General features: G+C 35.7%; 1 protein-coding gene across 2 annotated transcripts in view; it reads left to right on the top strand.

The window, feature by feature from the left end:
* Positions 1-24,670, top strand: part of LOC124538730 — a 77,264-nt gene extending 52,594 nt beyond the window's left edge. The window contains exons 3-10 of one of the 2 annotated variants that reach the window (XM_047115899.1): positions 13,686-13,829; positions 13,985-17,109; positions 17,582-17,989; positions 18,656-18,798; positions 20,134-20,227; positions 21,516-21,619; positions 22,446-22,504; positions 22,906-24,670. In XM_047115899.1, coding sequence (XP_046971855.1) covers positions 13,741-13,829; positions 13,985-17,109; positions 17,582-17,989; positions 18,656-18,798; positions 20,134-20,227; positions 21,516-21,619; positions 22,446-22,504; positions 22,906-23,047 — 4,164 coding nt within the window. In that variant the 5' untranslated portion in view covers positions 13,686-13,740 and the 3' untranslated portion in view covers positions 23,048-24,670. Of the gene's footprint in view, positions 1-13,685; positions 13,830-13,984; positions 17,110-17,581; positions 17,990-18,655; positions 18,799-20,133; positions 20,228-21,515; positions 21,620-22,432; positions 22,505-22,905 lie in introns of both variants that reach the window. The other variant, XM_047115900.1, reaches the window with a different exon arrangement.
* The last annotated feature ends 169 nt before the right edge of the window (positions 24,671-24,839 follow it).

Genomic DNA, 24,839 nt, shown 5'->3' with positions numbered 1-24,839 from the left:
CCAAATTGGAACAGCGTGGCGGAATATGTTCCAAACCTTTTTCGCAAAGAGGGAGAGGAGGCCTTATCCCAGCAGTGGAAAATTTACAAGCTGTTGTTGTTGAGATGCTGTATGGGTCATCGTACCAGATTAACTAAGTTGGCGAATAAGTCTCTCCAAGGAGAATTATTCCCTGAATTGAAGTATGTTGTATATTAAAATGATAATTGTTACCCGAGGTTTCCGTCGTATTGTCAGCTTGGGGTTTAGGTCTTTCTTGGAGATAAAGTTTGAATCGTATCGAATGTCATCAAATTCGATTCAGTAGTTTGAACTTGAAAGAGCTACAGACAGAACAGACATCCCATTTATACTATTAGTATGTATTAGGTCGTGTATTTTTCCAATAAGCCCGTAATTTATATCTCCATTCCAGGCAGCTTTAATGTCAGATTTGATTACGTTCGGTTCAGTGGCTCAGTAACAGATAGACTTAGTTACTGTTGCAATTTATATTAATATTTTTTTATTCAATCATGATGGACATGGGCTATCTTATATAAGTATTCAAAGATATCGTCGCTTTTAGAAAAGTTAACCATTCCTTACCTCGCTTGTTCATATACTTGCTGTTACTCTAGTAGTAGTACTTGGTATTACTGTTTGGCGGTAGAATATTTAATGGATGGCAACCCAAACGAGCTTTCGAGACCGATAAAAATTCCTGTGTAGAGAAACTCAGCAAAAATTTTTGTATAATTTCCTTATTGTAAGCATAATTTGTATTATGATAATTAATACATTTTTAAGGTGAGTTCATGCAAGATCAGCTTTTAAACAATATTCTACCCATCGATTTTACAGTGGATTCGTACACATTATTAATTAATTAGTTAGTATTATTAATTAATTAGAAATTTTCTTGTTAGCTTGTATTGCTCGAAGAACAATATTAATAAAATGGTAATCGAAACAGTTAGAATTTCGATCGGTACAATTTTAACCACAATATAATACGAGAAATTTGAATTTTTTAAATTCCCAAATGATTTTGTTCTCTTGAATGAATGAATGAATGATTGAAGGAACTATTTAAAGTTCATTGAGGAAATGAAAGGAATACATTTTATTTGAACCATGTTAATTGTTATCTGGAAGAAATGTGTGTGAGATGTCCGTAATTAGTACAACTAATTAAGATTAGCTACAGAGTTCAAATGTCAATCAGTTGAAATTCGGTCGCTTGTAACGCGCCACTAATGTAAGATGTACTTTTTAAGTTTGAACGGTTTTATTATCTTTATAATTTATTAAGACACATGAAAAGTATTAAATTCGAAATTTAAAGTATTGCTATATTTGTATCTAGTATGAAACTTAATAAGTAGTAAAGGAAAAAAATGCAAGATGGATCCTGAAGGTTTGTGATAGGCTTCTCCCCACTCTAAATAAAGTACTACGTCTTCTACTTTGTTCACGTTAACTCCAACTGGAGATTACGAATCAAAACTTGGATTCAAATTTTCATAAACTTATTTTTTCTGTATAATGCATTCAAAAAGAAATTTACGTTGAAACCTACATTTGATACATCTGCTTCTACTATTCCGCATCAGTCCATGCTGGTGGAATAACCTTCGAATCTCTTAAAGCAGGCCACAGCCAAACATGAGACATTTATGAGCTATCATTATACGAGCTATAAGTAGCCTAGAGCACAGCCTCAAGACATCTATACATAAACGCGACATCAAAGTCGCCGAGGCTGTAGGTACTCTCTCTGATCAAGCGCGGACCAGGACCCGCTGGATTTTAGTAATAAGAATTACGCATATACTGCCACATATTTTTATTATATATAATTTTTATAGATTATGTATATATTATTTTAAAATTTTAATGAAAAAAAAAATGTCAGTGTGGGCCACGTCTCCCGAAAAGACGAATGAAATGCAGCGAAGATCTGCTGATGTTTAGTATAAAATCTAAATCGCCAAAATGTTTAAAACAGAATGTAAAAAAAGGCACGGGCAACTGCGAGCCTGTGGATGTTGTAAAATAAATAAAAAAAGAGCTATACCTAAGTATAGCCGATACCACATATGTGATATACATAGACACATACATTTTGATAACGAAACCCGCGCATTGCATGTGTCTTAATTATGCGCGGAAAATATTTCCGTTCACACTTGAACGGTTTCAGAACACCAACGGTTGTTGATCTGCGCTCGATTGGAAACTGCATCTCGTAACGAATACCATCGGCATCACAAAGCCGTGAAACTTAGGCGTCATTATAAGATAAGGGGTGGCAAAAAATATTTTATTTAAGCGTAAACTATAAATAAATATTGGACAATATCAGATACATTACTCTGATCCCAATGTAAGTAGCTAACGTACTTGTGTTATGGAAAATCAGAAGTATCGAAAGTTCCACAAACACCCGGACCCAAGACTACATAGAAAACTAATGAATTTTCTACATCGACTCGGCCTGGAATCGAACCCGGGACCTCGGAGTGGCTTACCCAGGAAAACCGGTGTACACACTACTTGACCACGGAGATCGTCAAATTGATATTTTAGTTTATTTTGTTAGTTATTTATTTATAGAAATACTGTCAAATAGATCTCCCTTTAGTGGTAAACATACAATAAATAGCGACAAACATTCGCCCAGTCAACCTTGGGATTTACTTGGTGGTAGGGTTTCATACAATCGCGTCTGGGTAGGTACCACTCACTTCATATATTCTAACGCCAGGGAGCAATAACAAGTATTGTTGGGTTCCGGTTTTAAGGGTTAGCCGTTACAGGCACATAGGGCACATATCCCAAAGTTGGTGGTGTGTATGGACTGTGGTGCTTAACATCACGTGACTTATTGACCTGTCTGTCAACCTATATCATAAAAACAACACTTTCAAACAGGAAATCAACAATATCAATGATTGCGGCTCGGTGTTGTATATATATATGTTTACGGCATGGTTAAGTTTTTTTTCTATTAGTTGACACAATGACCTATTTATCTTATCATTCTAATATTAAAAAAACAGTAATGACGTATTTAATAATTAAACAAAACGCCAAAACTCGTATGTTATGAGTTCCATACGTCACAGCATACGTTTTTTGATAACTAGCGACCCGCCCATTATCGTTATAATATGACCTAACTAAGTAAAGTCACTATAAATTTTAGCCTATATGTTACTCTGACGTATAATCTATATTACTGTAAAATTTCATCCAAATCAGCTCAATACTTTTTTTGTGAAAGAGTAACAAACATACATACATCCATCCTCACAAACTTTCGCATATATAATATTAGTAGGATACTTGCATAATGTTTAAACTGCAGTGAGGATACGAGAAAGAGTTTATGCATCTCATAGTGGCACTGTTTATGGTTGATGGTGACTACCTACCACTAGGTAGCATATTCAGTCTGCCTATTTGTCGATACTATCTATACTATTATTATAAATAAATGTGTCTGTCCGTATCCGCGTTCACTGCTAAGCGATTACACCAGTTTTGATGAAATTCAAGTATCAATAAGCTTGAATTCCAAAGAGATATGCTACTTTTTTGCTTTGTTATAATTATTATAACCTTCTGTGTTATTGTTAGTTTTGAGTATGTAGACTTTCCTCCCGAGATGCAAGCGACAGAACAGCGAACATAAACTTAAAAAAACTAGTAATAATATGTATAATCGTATATTTTGGAATGGAATATTTTTGTTTCCAAAAAGGTCAAATATGTCACTCTTCTTGCTAGTGTTCTAAGTAACAATGTTTAAGATATTTAATACGGTTTTCACTTATCCTAGATATCGGTTTCCGGATTTTGGCAACGTATTCGACGATCGCAAGTCAAACGGCTTGGAGATCTTCCAAATTGCCAGATAAACGGTGTCAATTGATTCCTTTTATCTTAAGATTTTCTTCGTTCAGCTGTATCAGAATTATCGGAATTATGTTTGAAGACGAATGACCTAAAAGGCTTTTTCGATCCTCTCGTTAATTTCTTTATTATGTATTTTATTTGGCTCGCTTAAAAACTATATCAAAATTCAAATATAATTTAAGTAGGCTCATCAAAATTAGGTGAAAAATTTTTAGTGTTGAACCTCATGATCCGCCTTGATACCCTTGATAACTAACTTGATGTTATGTGTTGTTTATAGCTTTCTCGTTGAAGGGGTTACCTAATGTTCTTTTTTCGAATCGTACCAGTAAATGTTGTGTGTCCTTTAAAACTAGCAAACTTTTCAGCCTTATATAATTGTATTAGTCGTGGGAACGACGGTACCTGAAATTTTTCTCCATCGACTCGGCTGGGTATCGAACCCGGAACTTCGAAGTGGCGTACCTACTCATTAAAACCGGTGTACACAGTACGACCGTACGACAGACACGTAGTCTCATATAAACTATCCAGGCATTCGCTTAAACACGGACTAAAACCATCAAAATCGGACCAGGAGTTCAAATACACACACATACAGAAGATTCAAGTATAGTTATACCTGTGTGTATATTTGTAGAATTAATTCCGCCAGACTTATTGTATCAGTTGATATTGCCGCTCAATAAAATTGGTCATTTTATTCAAAATGTTTGATTTCTGATATTACCGCGTTAAAACAAACAGTTAAACTAAGTCGTCTGGCTTATCCGAATAAGTATTATATGCTTATAATAGATATGTTAGAGTCGCCTGCATGTGTTAGCCGCGACAGTTTCAACCGGAATGCAGTTATAAATATCACTGCAATGGTTTGCAGTGGTCCCTATCTTAAATCTTTACTATTTACTATCGAACAACACTACTTGAAGTGTTAGAATTGTGTATAATTCTGTATGAGAACAAAAATTTAAAAATATATTTTTTTGTATTTTAAAATCATTTTTGTTTGAGATCAATTTATGACGTTTTTAATTTTGGAGTTGAAGACTGGAAGACTCTTTTTTGCAGTTTCAACAACTGTAGCATTATCCAAAAGCAAAATGCCGTAAGACATAACAATGAGCCTTACTCGGAGTTATGTCGTACGGTATTTTGCTGCCAATCTAATCGAGCAAACTTTGCATCGTGTCAGGGATAAAAGAGGATTCCACTAAAGTTTTGTATCTAAAATATGGATATGACGACTCCAACGGTACAAGAAGGCGTCGTCGACAACATCATATTTATCATTATCGTTAGATAGTATAAAACAAAGTTGCTTACAGCTAAGTTTCCCTATGTATGCTTAGATATTTAAAAATAAACAACGGAATTTGAAGCGGGTTTTTTTGAATATTTATATTGATTCGAGAGTAAGGTTTATATGTATAATACAAGCACAATAAAAAATGGCTGAAAAACTGTGAACATTGTAAGATATTCTGCAGTATATTGAGTGTCAACAATCTTGCGAAGCCGGGGCGTGTCGCTAGTGTTTACATATAAATAAAATACTTTTCAATGCCATCCATATATATATTTAGCTCCAATAAAGTGCCACACTCGACTGAAGTTTGAGTGACGTACATTAATCCCCTTCGAAATGAAGTTTGAACAAAACTGAATCGAGCTTGCAATATTGCAAATTGCTTTCAACACAATGGACGTGAAATAACGACGGCTTTATCGCAAGGCGGTATCGCGATAATACTGAAAACCAGGTCACATAATTGTCACTTTTGATTTTAAAGCCATGTACTAGTGATAGGGCTTAGCGCTAGTCTGAGAACACTTTTGTACTTATAATGTACTTCTTGGTGGCAGGGCTTTGTTCAAACCCGTCGGGGTAGGTACCACCCACTAATCAGTTATTCCACCAAATAACAGTACTCAGTATTGTTGTGGTTCAGTTTGAAGGGTGAGTGAGCCAGTGTAACAACTACAAGCACAAACATAACATCATAGTTCCCAAGGTTGGTGGCACATTGACGATGTAAGAATAGTTAATATTTCTTAAAGCGTCATTGTCTATGGGCGATGGTGACCACTTACCATTAGGTGGTCCATGTGCTCATCCGCCAACCTATACCATAAAAAAAATGTATTCCAACACCTAGCAGCACAAGCAGAAACATTTTGTATTGTTGGGTTCCGGCTTGACACTAGGGTTAAGACATCTTGCATGCGTAAGCGATCCCGTGGCGTCCGCTGAAAGACGGAGAGGGTACCGCTGGTTTTTAGTGGGTAAACCCGTCGTACTTGGGCGCACTCGGCGCCCAGGAAATCGGGGAGTCCCACACACCCCCCCACTTCGGAAAGCGCGTAAAGCGTTTTCCAGCGAGAAAAAAAAGGGTGAAGACATCTTAATTCCCAAGGTTATTGACCCAAGTTATATAAGGAATGATTAATTTTAAAGGTGCCACCAACTCATCAGATATTCAACCACCAAACAGAAATATTATGCTGTTCTATGGCTGTGTCTTGCGATTTCGTCAGCTTTTTTGCATCTTAAAGACAAGAGCAGCAATATTAAAACTAACAAGCTCAAATATTCGTTCAATTCCAAATGACGTGCAGTCAATAAACTCGGAACTTAAGTTAAATTCTCAGTTTAAGTTGGAAAGTCGGAAAAGGGTAATTACTGAGTTTTTTGGCGGTTCTTCTCGATACAATCTACTTTCCGAATCGGTCGTAGCTTTACATATGATCCAATACTGTAACACGATTATTCAAATGTATTAATAGAATATTTTAATTTTGATTTTGAGTAAAAGTAAAAAATCATATAATATTTTAATTATTTCCACTGATATCCGGAGCATTGGATTTGTTAGTCAGAAGCCATTTTTAAATTTGATTTATAATTTTATATCTATTACAGTCTTCATTTGAGTCTACTAATAATAATTAATTAAAGATATTAAATGGTCATGTCGAGTAGTCTGCGCAGTATTGCAAACTGTATGGAACCAATGTTTGTATTGTTTTGTTTAGAAATCCGCAGGAGACTTCTATTCCTGGCGCGGCGATGCTGACTGTACACGCGTCTTTACGGATAATTCACATTGACGGCTATAAATCTTTCTGGAACCCCCTTTATTTTATCTAAACAAACTGACTAACGATAAGTAAGGAAAATAATGTATTATCCTCAATTTTTTTTGTTAACAAAATATATTTAGATATTCGATACTAACATGTATGTTTGGTTATTTATAGTGGGAATAAATAAACTAATTAATTTGAGTCACTACATACTTTATAGTATAAAATAGTAGATTTAAGTAGGTATTTTAATGTTCCGAAAAAAATTCAAAATTTTTGCTCTAATTAATGTCTTTCTTGGAATTAAGATCGGATCATTATGAGGTTTACTCAATTCAAAGCAACAATAATAATAAAATCGATTCATAAGTAAATAGTTATACATTTTTGTTTAAGACTAATTGAATGGACCTCCTACTTATTCGTAATTGATTAAAATATAGATTAACAGATTTATTAGTAATCCTTTGATTAAGTGCATTATAAATATAATTCAAATATATTTGAGGATATTTTTTTATGAATTTATACTCTAATGTATCTTTTTATATACATAATATAAAACCAAGTCACTTCCCGCCGTCTTCACGCTTTGATATTTTAAACTACGCAACGGATTGAATGCAGTTTTGCATCAATAAACAGACTAATTCAAGAGCAAGATTTATGCGTATAAATACATGCATATTATAGTGGAGAAAAGTCCGAGAATTTCAACTTTCCTCGCGAATAAAACACTAGTTTTTCTATATAAGTTTTTTCTTCAATATAAAAGTACGTGGATTCTAAATAATAATCTATGGAATATTTATATTTTATATGATTTTCCTGGTGTTTTAGTTTTTATTTTAGAGTCCCTCAAGTGGAATGTAAGGAAGCTCTCTCACCCGGAGCAATCAGCTATAAGTTACAATCTAAAATGTGATTTTGCTTTTTAAATTACAATACTGTTTAACTGAATCGAGCTATGGATGCAATGTGACAACCTAAGATTGGAAAAAGAGCGTTTGATTCAGTGGATTTTACACTGTAATGCTTGATCCTGCTTTTCCACTGTAATTACAAACTGCATTGTATCGTTACTCAGTTTTACTCCACCTTGATGTAATGCTCGAATCTGAACTGTTACCAATACAGGGAACTGCTCCCGGTGAGACACCGCCCTAACAATGCGCATGCTGTTTATTATTTTAGTACACATAAAAGTGTCGGACACGTTGCAACGCGTGCCTTTGACACATGCGAAGCAGCTGTTGAAGTAAATTTGTGTCGAATTGAACAATATTTTGTTATAACTTATACTTAATATAGAGTAATAAAATTCCGTCATTGGTTAGCCGATTTGGATTTGGAATTCTTTTTTTTTTTTGTTTAATTTAAGGCCAGTTATAATTTTCACTTAAATCGTTTTGATTCGCTGTTTACGGATTGAAAATTGTTTTATGCATGCATGCATAATGAGGGATTGTAAATCGGAAGTGGTATGTTGGATCTGGTCGAATGCCAGAAACATACTAAAACACTGTACATTGCTATGTATTCAGTCTCCTACATTGTAGTATGTTACATATCATGTATTTTAGAAAACATACTATTTAAGAACTTATAATACGTGTAGATTTACAACCTTATATTATATTAAAAGCGTGAGCCGATTTTTATTCCAGTGTTTATAGTGTGATAGCTGCGTAAAAAAACGGCTATGATCTAAATTTTAAAAGCTCTAACCGTAGATATACAACAACAACAACAGTCTGTAAATTCCCACTGCTGAGCTAAAGGCCTCCTCTCCCTTTGAGGAGAAGGTTTGGAACATATTCCACCACGCTGTTCCAATGCGGGTTGGTGGAATACACATGTGGCAGAATTTCTATGAAATTTGTCACATGCAAGTTTCCTTACGATGTTTTCCTTCACCGCTGAGCACGAGATGAATTATAAAGACAAATTAAGCACATGAATCAGCGGTGCTTGCCTGGGTTTGAACCCGCAATCATCTGTTAAGAAGCACGCGTTCTAACCATCGGGACATCTCGACTCTACCGTAGATATGCAGAATATTAAAGAGGATTCTTAATGGAATTTTACTTAATCTTTAATATAAACAAAGAATTAGTTAAGAATAAGTTCAATAACTTTTTGACTGACCAATGTTAGTTCGAGAGCGACGCTTTTTACATTTTTGTCTTATACATCATAAGACAAAAAATATAAATTAAATCAATCACCTCCAACACAAGCAACACTAATGTATACAATTTCATATCTAAAAAAAACAACTTTCAAACGAGGTTTCATCATTTTGACGTCAAATATAAAGCGATTTGCAGTTTACAATGAAATAAAACAGAAACAAAATTTCGAAACCTAAGACAGTGTTTCCCGGGAGATCCACTTATGCATAACCATCGCGCAAGGTAAAAATAATAAACACAAATAAAGCTCATTTAAAATCAGAGATACTTTCCTGGTTTTGAAGCCACGATCTGATTATAATTAGATTCATGATTACCACTAGTACTGTTACAAATCCAATTACAATATATTTGCGTTAGATAATAAATTTAATAAGTTATGTTATAGCATTCACGCTACGGCCGTGAGTCAACCAACCAAGAAAATTGAATATTATAAATTTAACGGCGTGAAACTCCGTAGCAGCTAAAACCACGTTAACGTAACAATAAAATCACTTTTTATAGATATATTTTTTATGATATAAGTTGGCGGACGAGCATATGGGCCACCTGATTTTAAGTGGTCACCATTACCCATAGACAATGACGATGTAAGAAATATTAACTATTCCTTAAATCGTCAATGTGCCACTGACCTTGGGAACTACGATATTATGTCCTTTGTGCCTGTAGTTACATTGGCTCACTCACCCTTCAAACCGGAACACAACAACACTGAGTACTGTTGTTGGGCGGTAGAAAAACTGATGAGTAACACAAAGCCCTACCACCAAGTAAAAGTAGAAAGATACTTCATGTATCTAAACTGTTTATATTTCTACTCTCCCCATTAAGTATAGTTTTATTACTTGAAATCCTCGTCTTAAAGTACAATTTGCACGCAAGGATTGACTCATACAACCATTATCGTAAACAAGCGAATAATATTGCATGATGTTTGAAAAAGTACGTCAAAATGTTGATTTTCCTAAAAAAAAATATATTTGGCAAACACGTTCTTACTATAAAATTAAATTAAAAAATTTAAACCTTTTTTAAGAAGTCCAAATGTTTAACATACGTAGGTAAGTTCAATAAGTAATTTATTTATGTGTTCCATCTCAGCTCAAAGTTCTCCTTGATTGAGGAGAAGATTCCGAACTAGATTTTCGGATATAGTGGCTCACAACAATACTGGCATCTACAGGGTTGCCCGTATACCAGTATTGTTGTGTTCCGGTTTGAATGTTGAGTGAGCACCTTAGTTACCAAGGTTGGTGGCACATTGGTGAGGTAAGAAATGGTTATTATTTTTTACCATTGTTGGACTTTTAACATTTTCAACACATCACCAACTTCGTGCTTATTTGAACGTGAAACTGCAGTGTGACATGAAGTGTCTTTTATCACATGTTGTGTCAATTCAGCTTACACGATTATAAACTTTCTTTTATAATAAACAAAGAGATATATTATAATTGTCTCGGTGAAATCTCCTCGATGATATCAATGAAGCGCTTATATTTTTTTATGTTAATACAAGCGCATACTTAGCATGTTTTCTACGACTCGCTCTGCTTACCGCCATCTCGTCTTCAGCCGGTTTCCATGAATTATTTATTCAATTTTCCAACATGATATTCATTGGCGAATGCGTACAATCATGGCTATATATATTTCTATCGACGAATTAAATAAATATATTAATTAAATAAATATCATATTGTAAAAAATAACTTAATTATAATAATATATATATACTTCAATAGTGGTCTCCCATTGGTTGAAAATTTAGTGTACTAATAAGAAATATACAATACCTTTTGGAATAAAGGAAAACTATTATCATCTTACTATTATCGAATACTAAAACCTTTTCAGGATATTTTTGGCATTCTACCTCTAAATAAAAACATCCTATGCTGCTTTGTGACCCAATATAATTACAGTTATATAGAATTTCATTTGATGTTGTCAGCACATTCCTTCAACTAATATATACTGATTAGAAGCATCTTCGATGTGTATGAGCGATAACAGGCCATTTGCCTATTTGCTTCTAAAAGAAAATGTAGTTTTGACTTGTTTTTTTATTCTTGTACTTACGTTTGTTTTCACTAAGAATTCTTTATATTCATTAAGAAAATACTAATATTCTCATTTACCCCTCCTTTAAAGCTTATCACCTGTGTTAGGAGTGGGTACGACAAGGGATCAAGATCGATCCTACGACTTTTACATCGCTAGGCGGCTCGTAAACCGTTGCCCTATTGACGTCCGCGTCGTAAATAGTGTTTAGGCCTTGAAGAAGCTCTTACGAATTTTTAATATCCCTTATGATGTTGATTAAAGTGGTGTTGTAGTGATTACTTCCTATCATTATGTACCGATAATTTTCCCTGTCAAATTTATAAAGATTTCATAACTATTTTTAAGCCAAGGTTACCTTTATTGGTAAAAAGGCTTGGAGCCAGTAACGCGCAATATTTGTGTATATTACAATATTGGGCATTACTGGATATGTATGTATATTTAGTGGTCGGACTTAGTGTTAACTCGTCAGGATAGATAGATTTTGACTGGAACACCTCAGATTAGTTTCGAAACGATGGAAAATTCAGTTTCGTCGAATTTAAGGGAATAGGTAATATAAGGGAATAACTTAATTTCACCATTCAGTGGTTTTTGCAGACGGTACAAAGTAAGACTAGCCGATACAGCATTTGTGTCTGAAATTTATCGTATCATGAATATTGACCTGATTTATGAAGTCTCTCGCCTTAAATTTCAAATTTCTCTCTTTTATAAGATTCCAATTTTAAATGTTATCGTAAGGATAGTTTTATATTTCTTTTTTTGGATGTCATTTAAGCGGTCAGTTAATTTAAGTACTCGTGTGGTCCAAATGTATTTTGTTAGTGAACAAAATTTACCAAGTTTTTTGTAGTATACAGCATAAATAATTTTAATCAGTAAGCAATGCAACATTGTTAGTATTAATAAACGTATAAGCAGTATATTTAGTTTTGTTCATAAAAAAGTCTATATTCAAATATCTCTTATAACCAAACTTAACAGCTAAAAATATTATTTTTAGGTAAACCACTTGTATTATTCTACTAATCTAATAATAATGCGGACTTATGTAAATATACAATATCAACCTTACCCAATATCTACTTATTTTCTGATCGTTGAAAGTATATCCCAATCTTTATTACAAGTTAAGTAAGAGCGTGCGACTATCCCACTACTGGGCTACCTTCCTCTATTTATAAAGAAACTCACTTAACCATGATTCTAAAATGCAGGTTAGTTGGCACTTGCAGGTTCTCTCATAAAGTTTTCCAACACCGTCGAGCACGAATTATAAAAGCACGTGAAAAATAATTGGTATTTACTTATTGACTCACGTTCCAAACGTCGTAATTAAACGATACATTTTTGAATTTCAATCAAGAACAAGGACTGCACGATTAATTGTTTCCTTCAACGTTTTATTTATTCAAGAAAAGCCTTTGTTTTTTCCTCTGTATAAAATACTAGTTGTTGCCCGTGGCTTCGCTCGCTTTTTTCAGGTTTAGTTCGCCGGTTCTTCTCGGTAGAATCTACTCTCCGAACCGGTGGTACTTTACTTAATTGTTAAAGGACGATTCAAAAGTGCCTTTAAAAGCTTACTTGAATAAAGTATATTTGATTTTGATGTGTTAAAAAAGTAGCCTATGTCCTTAAGATCTAAACATAAAAACGGCGGAAAGTGACTTTGTTTTACAATAAGTAGTTAGTACATAAAACCAATATAACAATGTACTAGTTTCAAGCTCGGAACTAATTGCAAATGCCTGTGTATAGAGTTAAATATGAATCTCTGGGCTCAAATATATAGCGTCCCAACATTCGCGTTGTGGTAATTCAAACGTAGAATATATGCGATGCAGCGCCATCTAACGGCAATCTACCACAATGGGTAGATAGTGTCAAATTCTCCCCGAAAAAATCCGAATTAAAGCTTACATGGTCATATCTAAACTTAAAAGCTTTTTATGTCCGTAGTATGTATCTATGTACCCATAAATTAAGTGGGTGATGATTTTGTAGAGTTAAAGATACTTTCGTGCATAGATGTTTTTTTTTAACATATTATAGTCTCAATTTATCCAGCGGCGACAATAACAAAAATAAATGACAATACTTATAAAATACCATTCAATTCTCGCTGAAATAAAATTCTGCAAGCGCGATTTGGGGTTAAGTCAGAGTTGTAAATTGTGACGTCAAAGGGTATGTCGCTCTTCTATGTCGTCATTCGTCCTTCGTCGTCACTTTCGACCTTGTGTATGCGTAGCCTGTATAATATATATTTCAATTGTTATAGCAATAATAATAGCGTATATATTTATTTATTTGTAATACTAAAATATCAATTCATTCAAACAAATAGGTAGGATATAATTTTGTTTATTAATGTGTATAAAAAATTAGAATGGGACAAAAATAAATGATTTTTATATATTTCAGGAAAGCGGTAAGCGACGATTCGTGTGCGTCTTGCGAGCGAACAAGCGTGGACAAGATGTGGGGCAACGAGGTACCGGCGCGCGCCGCCGCCTCACCAGGCCTGCTGCGCCGGCGGTATTCCATGCCGGAAACTATCATGAGAAAGTAAGAGAACTACTATCATTAATTTGTATCTTCAGATATGTACTAAAAAGATGTCTTAAGCGCAGTCATTCCTTCGAAGAAATATTTTGTATTTTATTGTACCCTACGTTAGGATTCCTTCTTTCTTTTTATTTATCTATTTGTTTTAATTACAGATACAGGCTGGCTCAGCAAAGATCTGAGGCTGAAGGCGATGAAGGAGGACGCTGGAGTGCCTCTGGAACGGCAGCTGGAACGAGAAGTTCATGTGCTTGGTGTGGTGCTAGAGCAGGTGGAGCGCGGCGTGAAAGGGAACATATGCGAAAATCTGCCTTACTACGGCTATGGGGCAGAGCTGGTGCATCACCAGCTAGAGCTTGTCCTTGTGTCCCCTGTGCCCCGTGCGGCACGCGTTCACTCGATGCGTCACATTCGGAATTACGTACATCACCAAGACGTCTCAGATTAGACTCATCTCGAGATCGGCATTCCGACTGTTCATCCAGTTCTCCAATCAGAGGCGCATCCTCCTGTACCGACCCTATTCCAGACTCAGCGAATGCCAGGGAAATATCACCAAGACGTACCGGCAGTTTAGATAAGACACGAATAGTTTGCACTCCTCTCAACAGTCCCGTTCTACACGTTGAGACTACTGACCGATCTCTCACTGATTCTTCTGATGCATTTACAACATCTATGCCAACAATGAAAGAAGCTGCATTCAGAAATCCCGAACCACTCACTCATGTTTCAACAAGCGAGGTCATAGACGGTCGAGTGAGCGAAAGATCAGTTAGTGCAGAAAATGAGGAGAGCAATGTCGTTCCATATAATAAACCTCTTACTTTGGAAACACCTCCTTATGACTTCTTAGAAATCGTCGTATCTGAAACATTAGACGTACGACCAACTCCAGTAATAAAGAGCAGTTCACCCGAGAAATTACTTTATAAAAGTCAAGTATCCAATTACAAAAACTCTAACATAGACATAGATGAGTACGTGTCTAACATTCTGGTTGAGAGTTTAAATTCTTTAACCGATCAGCTCGAGTCAATGAACGCGTCAATTGGAAGTGACCGGAAGATGAGCATCGTTGAAAAAGAAATAAAAGTGAAATTACAAAACACTGGTGTTAATACAATTGTTCATTTGAGCCCTACGTCTAACAATCAAATCATATTTGGTAACGAAGAGCTTTACGAGAGTGACGGAAGGCGGGACAATTGCAATAATCGGCGTGACTCGTGTAGTGTAAATATTCGCGATGACGCACTTAGTGTCGAAACTAATAATAATGTTACTTCCGCTGATAGCTTGCGACACGAAGAGGTAACACATCACCATAACCAATCCAAGTCTGAGAATTTTTTGAATATACCAAATGAAAGTGTGAACAAAGCAGTTTTACAACAGATACAGAAACTTTTCCAGGACGAGCTTCAGAGTATTGAACCTGATGCACATTCGCCAGATGGAAAACGGCCCGGAATTTCACACATTGAAATTTCAAACGTCGATGTCTTTATAGAAAATAATGATAGTTCTTTTCAAAATACTGAAACCATTGAAATGCAGACGACAAGAAATTCAGCGGGCGGCCAAATGCTAGGCGGAGTCGTTTCTGGGAATTATTATCAGGAAGTAGACGATAATGCTATCGTACCCAGATTTTCTGCCTTTCCGCACACCGAGTCGATGGAAGTCAATACGTCTTCTTCCGAAGATGCTGAACTTCTGGGTTCCGAGTGCACAAGCCTTGTTGACAGTCTAGATGATCCAAACTCACCGCGATCAATACTTTTAAGAAGATCACATAATAACAACAAAAGAAGTGAGCTTGTGCGATCAGCTATAGACGTTCTAGATTTACTACCTGAAAATGCCAATCAAACTATATCCTCAAAAGAAAAGGGCGAATCATTCTTTATAAGAATAAAAGACGATGACTGCGACTGCGAAAAAGAAAACATCGTAGTCGCCGACCATATGCCTGAAACTATAAAACAGAGACTGTACCGGCGTCACAGAAAACGGGAACTGCGCATGGAATGTGCGCGTCGTAGTAAAGTGAAGCAATTAAAGCGAGATATTGAATCTCAAAATCGTCAAGAACTTTATAAATCAAAGAAAGAAGTGGAAAAGGAATGCTTGATAATAATAAATGCGATCATAGATGATGTTATCGCGAAAATAGCACAAGATGAATATAAGTGTATGCGTATAAGTCAACGATCAAACAAATTACTTGCTACAAAATCTGATGAAAACTTGTTGAAAAAGCAATGGAAGAAAGATAGTAAAAACAATAACAACAGAAATGCTCGGAAATTAGTCAAAAATATCGTATCTCATTCGTGCTCAGACAATCTCGATAAAGACCAAAGAAAAAGTGAAAGACTCATACGAGGCAAACTTTCTCTTCAAACACATCCACCAATCTCATCAGATGAAGGTGGTCCTAAGCGAATATACCAAAAATCGGAGATACACGACGGGAACAAATGTATAGAAATACTTGAGATAATCGAGTACGTGAACAGTTCACAAAACTCAGATACGACCACTTCAGATGAAAATCATAACTTAAATTCGAGGAATAGAAAGTCAAGGATTCCGGTTCCCGTGAATGAGAAAGTTCAAAGGGTATTTGAAGGCAACACCCAAAAGAATAAAAGTAACGGCAGTAGAAGAACTCCACCGATCCTCTCTCGAGAGAGAAACGGCAAACCGAGCCATCTGCTAGCTAACATGTTGCTAGAGGCGCTGGGAGACGAAATTCTCACGGATGTTCAGGACGTGCCCGCGCGTCGCGCCTCCGTGCCTTGCGAATCACGTGCGCGCTCAAATTCATTACGCTTTAAAAACGTATTCGATATTATACCGGAAGAAAGAAGTAGCCTCAGCATAGAATCAACAGGCGATGACTCCGCTTACAACCGTCGAGCATCAGCTCCAAGTCTGAGTGACGGCTTATATTCTACAGACCAGGAGGAAAAGAGAACCAAACCGACCGAATCAAGCCAATACTACGATAACAGAGGAGTGTCTAGGGAGATAAGATGTGCAGAGATGAAAAGTACAGGAACGTCGCCTATTCACGAGGCGTACCGTGCGCCAGTACATGTCAATGTGGGAGCGATGACGTCACCGATTCGCAAATCGGCCTGTACGAGTCCCATACGAATAGCGAGCTCCGAGGCGCGCGAACGAAACCACTGTCAGCAAACGAGCCGCAAACACCTGACGCAGCCAAAACTCGCCAAGCGGGCGTCGGCGCAGAGACTCGAGGAGGAAGGTATCGCGCGCACGCTTGCACCGCCGCTCCTAACCCACCGCACTGCTTTACCATCTCTGTAGTAACTCCGAACGACTGGACTTACCCGGAGTTATAGTAATAGTATGTTTTATTCATTGTTAAATTAAATCAGATTTATATTAGCGATATCCTGCAAAGGTTGAATTTACTAAATTATATTATATTACGTAAAGTTAAATATATTGTTATGTATATGGATTTCGATATCACTAACGTTGAATCTTTGGCGGAAATTGTTATGTTACATGTTATATTGTAAGAGATAAAGTTATGGCCACGCAGTTACAGACACCCGTTGTTATGACACTTGTAATACGTTTATAAAAACGTCACAGTATTTCGAGAGGCACGCGAGCACGTAATCGTTTATGTAGTACGTAGTGTATACAGTATATTTATCGAAGTCTAATAAAACATATGAAAACTGGACGTTCGTTTTATTTATGCGAAGGTTCCACCGTCAGGCGCAAGTCGATCTCGTCGCAGTGCGAGCCGACCCGCCGGTTACGAGGCGGGAACAGCGAAAGAGAAACGATTCCCTCAATATTTCGCGTCAAACGCGGCAAAAAGGACGAGGAAAGTCTCGGCTCGAACTCGCTCTCCGAGAGACGATCCTCCGAGGTCTCGTCGCTGGGAGATAAGGAGCGCCGAAAGGAGCGCTTGAAAGGGAGGGAGAGACGGGGAAAGAGTCAGGTGAATGTAGAGGAGGAGAGGAGACAGAGGGGAGGGTGTGGGAAGCGAGAGGGGGACGACGGCGAGGAGGGATTTAGCTCGAGCGAGTCGAGTGGCAGCTTGCTGTGTTCGCTGGCGCCTGCGTGGCTCACAGCGCGCCGCAGACGACGACGCGCCGCCCCTCCAGGTTTGATACTGTATACAACTTGATATTGTAAAGCTAGTAGATCACACATGTTCATTAGTTAATATGATTTGACACTTTCAATTTATGTTATCGCTATATTAAGAGTATGGTTTGCAAAGACAGCTTTAATTAGATACTAGCTTTTGCCCGCGACTTCGTTCGCGTGGACTTCAGGTTCGTCCCGTCTAGTCTAGTAATCGCTTAAAATCGCTTCGTAAATAAGCCATTATTTCTCGTACAAAGTAAAGGATAAAAAATGGTAATTGTGGGTTATTCCTAAGAGATAAACATATACCATCACGGACTTTTTTGTAGACCTTTTTAAGTTGTACAATACTGTAGTACATTGTTTTGATCTATCTTGTAGGATTCAGTCAGCGTTTGCAATGTAAGCGCAAAAAATGTGTTTTTTTTACGACCTCACATTAGAAACCTCAAAAATTGTAGCCTATGTGTTATTCTGATGTATAAGCTATATTGTGGTAAAGTTTCATTCAAATCCATTCAGTAGTTTTTACGTGAAAGAGTAACAAACATCCATACATACAAACTTTCGCCTTTATAATAGTAGTAGGATATATTATGAATATACTTGCATATAATCTGCATGAGAATAAAAAAAAATATTACTACTATCACGTAAAGAGATCGTAAGTATGTCCGTAGGCGAGTGGGCGGTGACAGTCGCGGGTTCGTGCCCGGCTGCGTTACCCAACGATGTCGAGATGCGTCTACGCTTCCCGGATCCACGGCGACGTAACTCCGGTCTATCCGAGCAGACACCGCGCCCCCCGCCCTGCGCACGCGCTGTAAGACGATCTTTGAAAATAGATTTTATTAAATTTTAATTGTTAGAAATATATATAAATATATTTATAAGAAACTTTTTTTCTTAATGTGTTAACAATTGCCATAAATAGCTCTTATATTAAAATTTACTATTATTTTATTTATACTTATAAATTTAAGTTAATTAATTATCCTTACTTTTTAACGTAAAATATATTTTCTATGATATGATTACGTTGATTTTTGTTATAATAATGTGTCGGTCTGTCTAAACTCGAATCAAATCATAATGACGGAGAATATTAAAATCATCAAGTATTCCTTGACAATTCAAGTATAATTATAGAAGAGAAGAAGAAGAGTGCTTTCATTTACTATTGTGCAGCCGGACTAAGAGAACTATCAGTCGTCGTCAGTTTTCAAATTCATTGGTTTATCAAGTTATATACTCTTAGTACCTTTTGAATCAAATCATTGCGAGGCAATATGTCATTCTCGATCGGTGAAGCAGATTACCGCTCATACTGAGCACACGAAAATAGATCTTAAGGTGACGAACCTTTTCTTACCCCGACTATACATGAGCTTCTTCCGCATCATTGGTTTTCCTAATATCAATCTGGTTGCTTAATTAGCTACAAACTTGTGCATCAGATTTCAAAATTGATCCTGTGAATATTAATTAAAGTATATATAGGGCAATCATTTTAAATAAATAAATAAATATGAGACAACATCACATACATTACTCTGATCTCAATGTAAGTAGCTAAAGTAATTGTGTTATGGAAAGTCAGAAGTAACGACAGTACCACAAACACCCAGACCCAACAACATAGAAAACCAATGATAATATACATCGACTTGGCTGGGAATCGAAACCGGGACCTCGGAGTGGTGTACCATTGAAAACCGGTGTACACACCTCGACCACGGAGGTCGTTTTGATTTTTAATGGATAAAAAAAAAACGAATACCGATTAACTTATCCTACAAAGTTTACTTCTACAACTATAGCATAGTTATAACATAATATATTTAACTAAAATATATGTCTATGTTGTCTAATTATTAGATACAAGCTCAAACTTTGGCTTTACCTGCGCGAGTTTATGTAACTTTATGTATAGCGCACAAACCGTCTATCCACATTTTATACCCTCCAGGAGTGAAGTAAAAAGAGCGAAAAGCAGCCTTTGCCCTTATTGTTTAAAAAAAGTGTTATAATAAATTACAAAAATTATATTTATGTTATTTTGTCACGGGAAGAGAAGAGACTTATAGAAGACGTAATATTATAATATATCAATGTTTCATTTCGATATTGTCTTATGACGTAATGCAATTGATTTCAGGTTGATTGCGGCGCGCAATGCACGCAGGGCCACACGCGCCGTTCAATCGATGAGGCAGGCAGACTCACACTTACCGTGAAAAAGGAGGCTTCAGGTAAAATTTATTAATAGTTTTAATTAGGTAACAACGTTGAAAACTTATGTGTGTAGTTTCACTAAAAATTGCTTTCGAGAGTAGATTTGAAATATGGTCACTTATACACTATATCGCCATAAGTAAGCATCTTACCATTTTGTGAATGAAAATAAAAACTGTAAATTTTAACGACACAATTAAATCATTTATGTACAACAACAACAACCGCCTGTAAATTTCCCACTGCTGGGCTAAGGCCTCCTCTCCCTTTGAGGAGTAGGTTTGGAACATATTCCACCACGCTGTTCCAATGCGGGTTGGTGGAATGCACATGTGGCAGAATTTCTATGGAATTTGTCACATGCAGGTTTCCTCACGATGTTTTCCTTCACCGTCGAGGACAAGATGAATTATGAACACAAATTAAGCACATGAATATTCAGCTATATTGGCTATATATATTGGGTTTGAACCCGCAATCATCGGCTAAGAAGTACGCGTTCTAACCACTGGGCCAACTCTGCTTTAGTTACGTAAAATACAATAAATATATATATATACACGACACGATCAATAACAGAATATAATCTGCTCATACATATGTAGCCTTTTTTATGGTATAGGTAGGCGGACGAGCATATGGGCCACCTGATGGTAAGTGGTCACCATCACCCATAGACAATGACGCTGTAAGAAATATTAACTATTCCTTACATCGTCAATCTAAACAGTTGTTTGAACCCTTATTGGACTAGCATTCAGGAAATTCAAGATATTTTATCACCTCTGTTTGTCTCATTAGCTTTACAAATATAGCCAGGCTTGCACAAAGCGCTAAACCGGTTTATCCTTCTTTTAAAGCCAATTTCAAGGCCTAGATGGCCGAGTGAGTAGATCGCGTGCATCTTAACCAAGGCAGACAGGAGCTGGATGCAAGTAGCTGGAAGAGACCACAGTGGCACTGGCACTTGGAGAGGCCTATGTCCAGCAGTGGGCAAAAACGGGCTGATGATGATGATGATGATGATCTTAACCGATGATTATTGTGCCAGCGAGATAAATATTCATATGTTTAAGATGTCTTTAATCATCTCGTGCTGTGAAGAGAAAAAGCGAATCATAACCTTCATGTCTCAAATTTCAATTAAATTCTGTCACATTATTAACCACCAAGCCCCAATGGAGCAGCTTTGGGTCAAGTAGCCTTATCCAAATTGCGAAAAATTAACGACCGTTAATTTTACTATTGGCAGAGATAATTACGTCAAGGACATATAAAACTAATAAATTTATTTTTTTATTTCAGACTCTTCAATAGTGGCGTCGAAGAGTGTGAATAAGTCATCCGAAATGCTGCCCGATCTTCACACGTACCGCGCTTCGCGAAGCAAAACGAGGAGCTCTGTGAAGGTAAAGCTGCAGCTTTAACGATGGCATCTCATGCTATTATGGTCTTCTAACAACTATTAATGTCATAAAATTAGCTTTACCACTTTGGGGTATGGGATGGCACGTCCAAGTAAACTAGGTACTCCCTAGGTATTATATAATATATATGCTTTATTCATAACAAATGATTTACAGATAAAAATGAGTTCCCCGGTTCTTGTGATAAGCAAAAGTCTGGGCCACAACGAACCAGTGTGCTCTTCCATTATTTACTTCTTAAAGCTAAATTATACATATGAGGCAGGCAACCCGCATTGGAACAGTCTGGTGGAATATGTTCCAAACCTTCTCCTCAAAAGGGAGAGGAGGCCTTTAGCCCAGCAGTGGGGATTTACAGGCTGTTGTTGTTGTTTGTTGTAAACATATGAGAACTTAACCAAATTATACATAAAGAAATAAAAACAATGAAGGATAACGAGAATTAATGTGTGTGTGCGTGTGTAAATGTGTGTGTGATTATATGTAAATGATATTTCATCCAAATGGGCTTCGAGGCAAAATTACATATTCGCTAAGGTTATGTACTTTCTGTAATATAATTACGACGAATTTAAACCATTGACTTCATTCCATTGAAAAACATTGATTTGAGTGGTTTAAACGTACTCTACTGAGATAGGTCATCAACTTATTACAGACAGTTGTTTAGTCAAAGTTAAAATGTACGAGAGAACAAAGAACAATATTTTCAGTTACGTTGAATGCTTGTTTTCATAATATATCTTTAAATTTCATAAGACATAAATTTGTAAGCATATTATTTACATCGAGAAGGCCGTCGTTTCAGACGCGGCAAGGGTACTCCCTACATTGCTGGCTACCAGAAGAAGATCCTACGCCGATAAGGTACGTAGTACTGCCAGTAGCGTAGCTAAGTGAGGAAGGGCCCCAGTGCAGAGAAAAAGGATCGGGTTTAACTAATAAATATAGATACAAAATAAGAAATATTGTGCGCAAAGTCGTGATTTTCTAGCTTCAAAAGCTTAAGGTTTAGTTCCCCCTGATCTCCGGGGTCCTTGTGCACTGCACCACCTGGCCCTACGATAGGTACGCTCCAGGGTAAAGCATGTAAAATAAAAGATATCAAACAGTTTTTTGTTGGTTATTTGACGTTACTCCTTTCTCTTATCAATTTGTAATTCTTTTGTTATTTGTAAAAAACAAATAGACTTTGTTTATTTATAGTATACGTAAAATATATTATAGTGTATTTTGAGTGAATTATAAGTTAAAAATATATTTTCCAGAGCACGTAATGGCCTGGCGGTGGAAGGCAGCGCCATTGTGCCGCGAAGGAAACCACGCGCGCCATCTATGAGCGAACGTGATCTCACGCGCACCCTGCCACCCAGACACCACCTACCGTTGAATTTACGAAACATTTTCTAATTTGTGTAAAAGTAGCCTATCTATGATTATTCGACAATATCTCTTATCGCCTTAACATAACTCCACAGATAGTGACAAAATGACAATTTTAAAAATTTTGGTTTCATAAAAAAATTAAATGAGGTTTAACATGAAACTAAGACTAGATTCTATAAGGCTTTTGTGGTCTTCAATGCAAATCTATTTCAATAAAACCCTTATATGAATATCTGTATGTCCTTATTATAAATAATATTTATAAATGAAAGGAATAGTGCATTGACAAAAATGTTCCCTTGTAGTCAATGATATTCTAATAAACAGATATGTTATATCCATACTAAGCAACAGATACAAGTGTTATTTTTATTTATTCGTTAAAAATAAAAAGGATAGCTTGATAAAAACAATAAGTAAAAGGGATAACTAGATGTTTTAATTACGCAAAACGTATTAATACGTAATTATGATGTACTATAACGTATTACTACGTAAAACGACCGAAAGCAAACGTCCCAATTAGGACGTTTTCTAATCATCATTTTTTGCGCGTTAATAACATATATGTTTACTACAACATCATTGCTTGTAGTATGTACTGTGATCATTTATTTCACAGTAAATACTGCAAATCAATACCATAAAATACACGAATACATGAAAATATTTCCATAAAAAAAAATTAATTTCTAAGTTGTGCCATTTTGTCTCCTACCTATCAAGGTGTAAATTATACAAGTTATTAATAATTGGTTAGGATGGTTTTGATCTTAAATAATTTGGAAATGGAAAATTGAATTCCATAATATTAACGCCATATTTAGATATTACTTTCATGTAAATTTGTAACAAAAATTACAATGTTAAAAGTATATTAATTTGTCCTAATAGTTTTAGATGCAGATATAAATTATAGGTACTTAATTTAAAACCTGTACTTGTAAATAATTTGTGTTCACTTACTCTTTGTTGGTTCCGCAGAGTTCCGTTTTTGCATTTATCTTATGATTTTTAACTATAACATATAACATTCATTGAGTTGTATTGGTCGTGACAAATTAAATATCTATCAACACAAATCACAATTAATTTGTCCTTTTTAAAAATGACAGTAATAAAAAAAATGTTTTTAATTACTTAGACTTACCCATTTTAATTTATGAACACGTATAATGTTCATTAATTAAAATTAAATTAAAAAAACAACTTTCATTACTCCGTCCACGGTTTAAAACGATGACAGTTAAAAAACTTTTTAATCTGTGACAAAATGTAAATATCGAAGGAATTTAAAAAGTTCAGTCAAACGAGCACTGTAATCTTATTTTAAATAACAAACCTTTTTTAAGATATATTAAAAAATAAGTATAAAATCATAGTGTATAAAAATGTTACTCATTGCATCGAACTTTTTTAATTATATTTTGTTGCATTTTTATTATAATGGGAAGATTGTTTCTAGATCACTGTTTAGTTCTTTTAAGACAAAGGCCTCGGGCTAACTTTTAATTTAGCCGTAAATAAGGTTTTAAAAAAATAAAAATGTAACACGTTCGACTGGACAACAATAGGCAATGTTACCAATATTTTAATTCTATTTACTTATGAATTTGAAGGAAATGAATAAAGTAGTGAAAATATAAATATATTATTTTATTTTTTTTATTCCTTATGAATGATGCTCCTTTTGAGATTGCGTTTTGACTAGGTTATGTAAGGAGTGAAAGAGAATTTGTGTACATTTTATGTGTGTCTGTATATATGTATATATCTTTCTAGTTCTACTTTATTAAAAAAAAAATTTACTTAGTCG

The sequence above is a fragment of the Vanessa cardui genome, chromosome 21 (assembly GCF_905220365.1).
Source record: "Vanessa cardui chromosome 21, ilVanCard2.1, whole genome shotgun sequence".
Lineage (NCBI taxonomy): Eukaryota > Metazoa > Arthropoda > Insecta > Lepidoptera > Nymphalidae > Vanessa > Vanessa cardui.
This window is presented reverse-complemented; position numbering and strand designations above follow the sequence as displayed.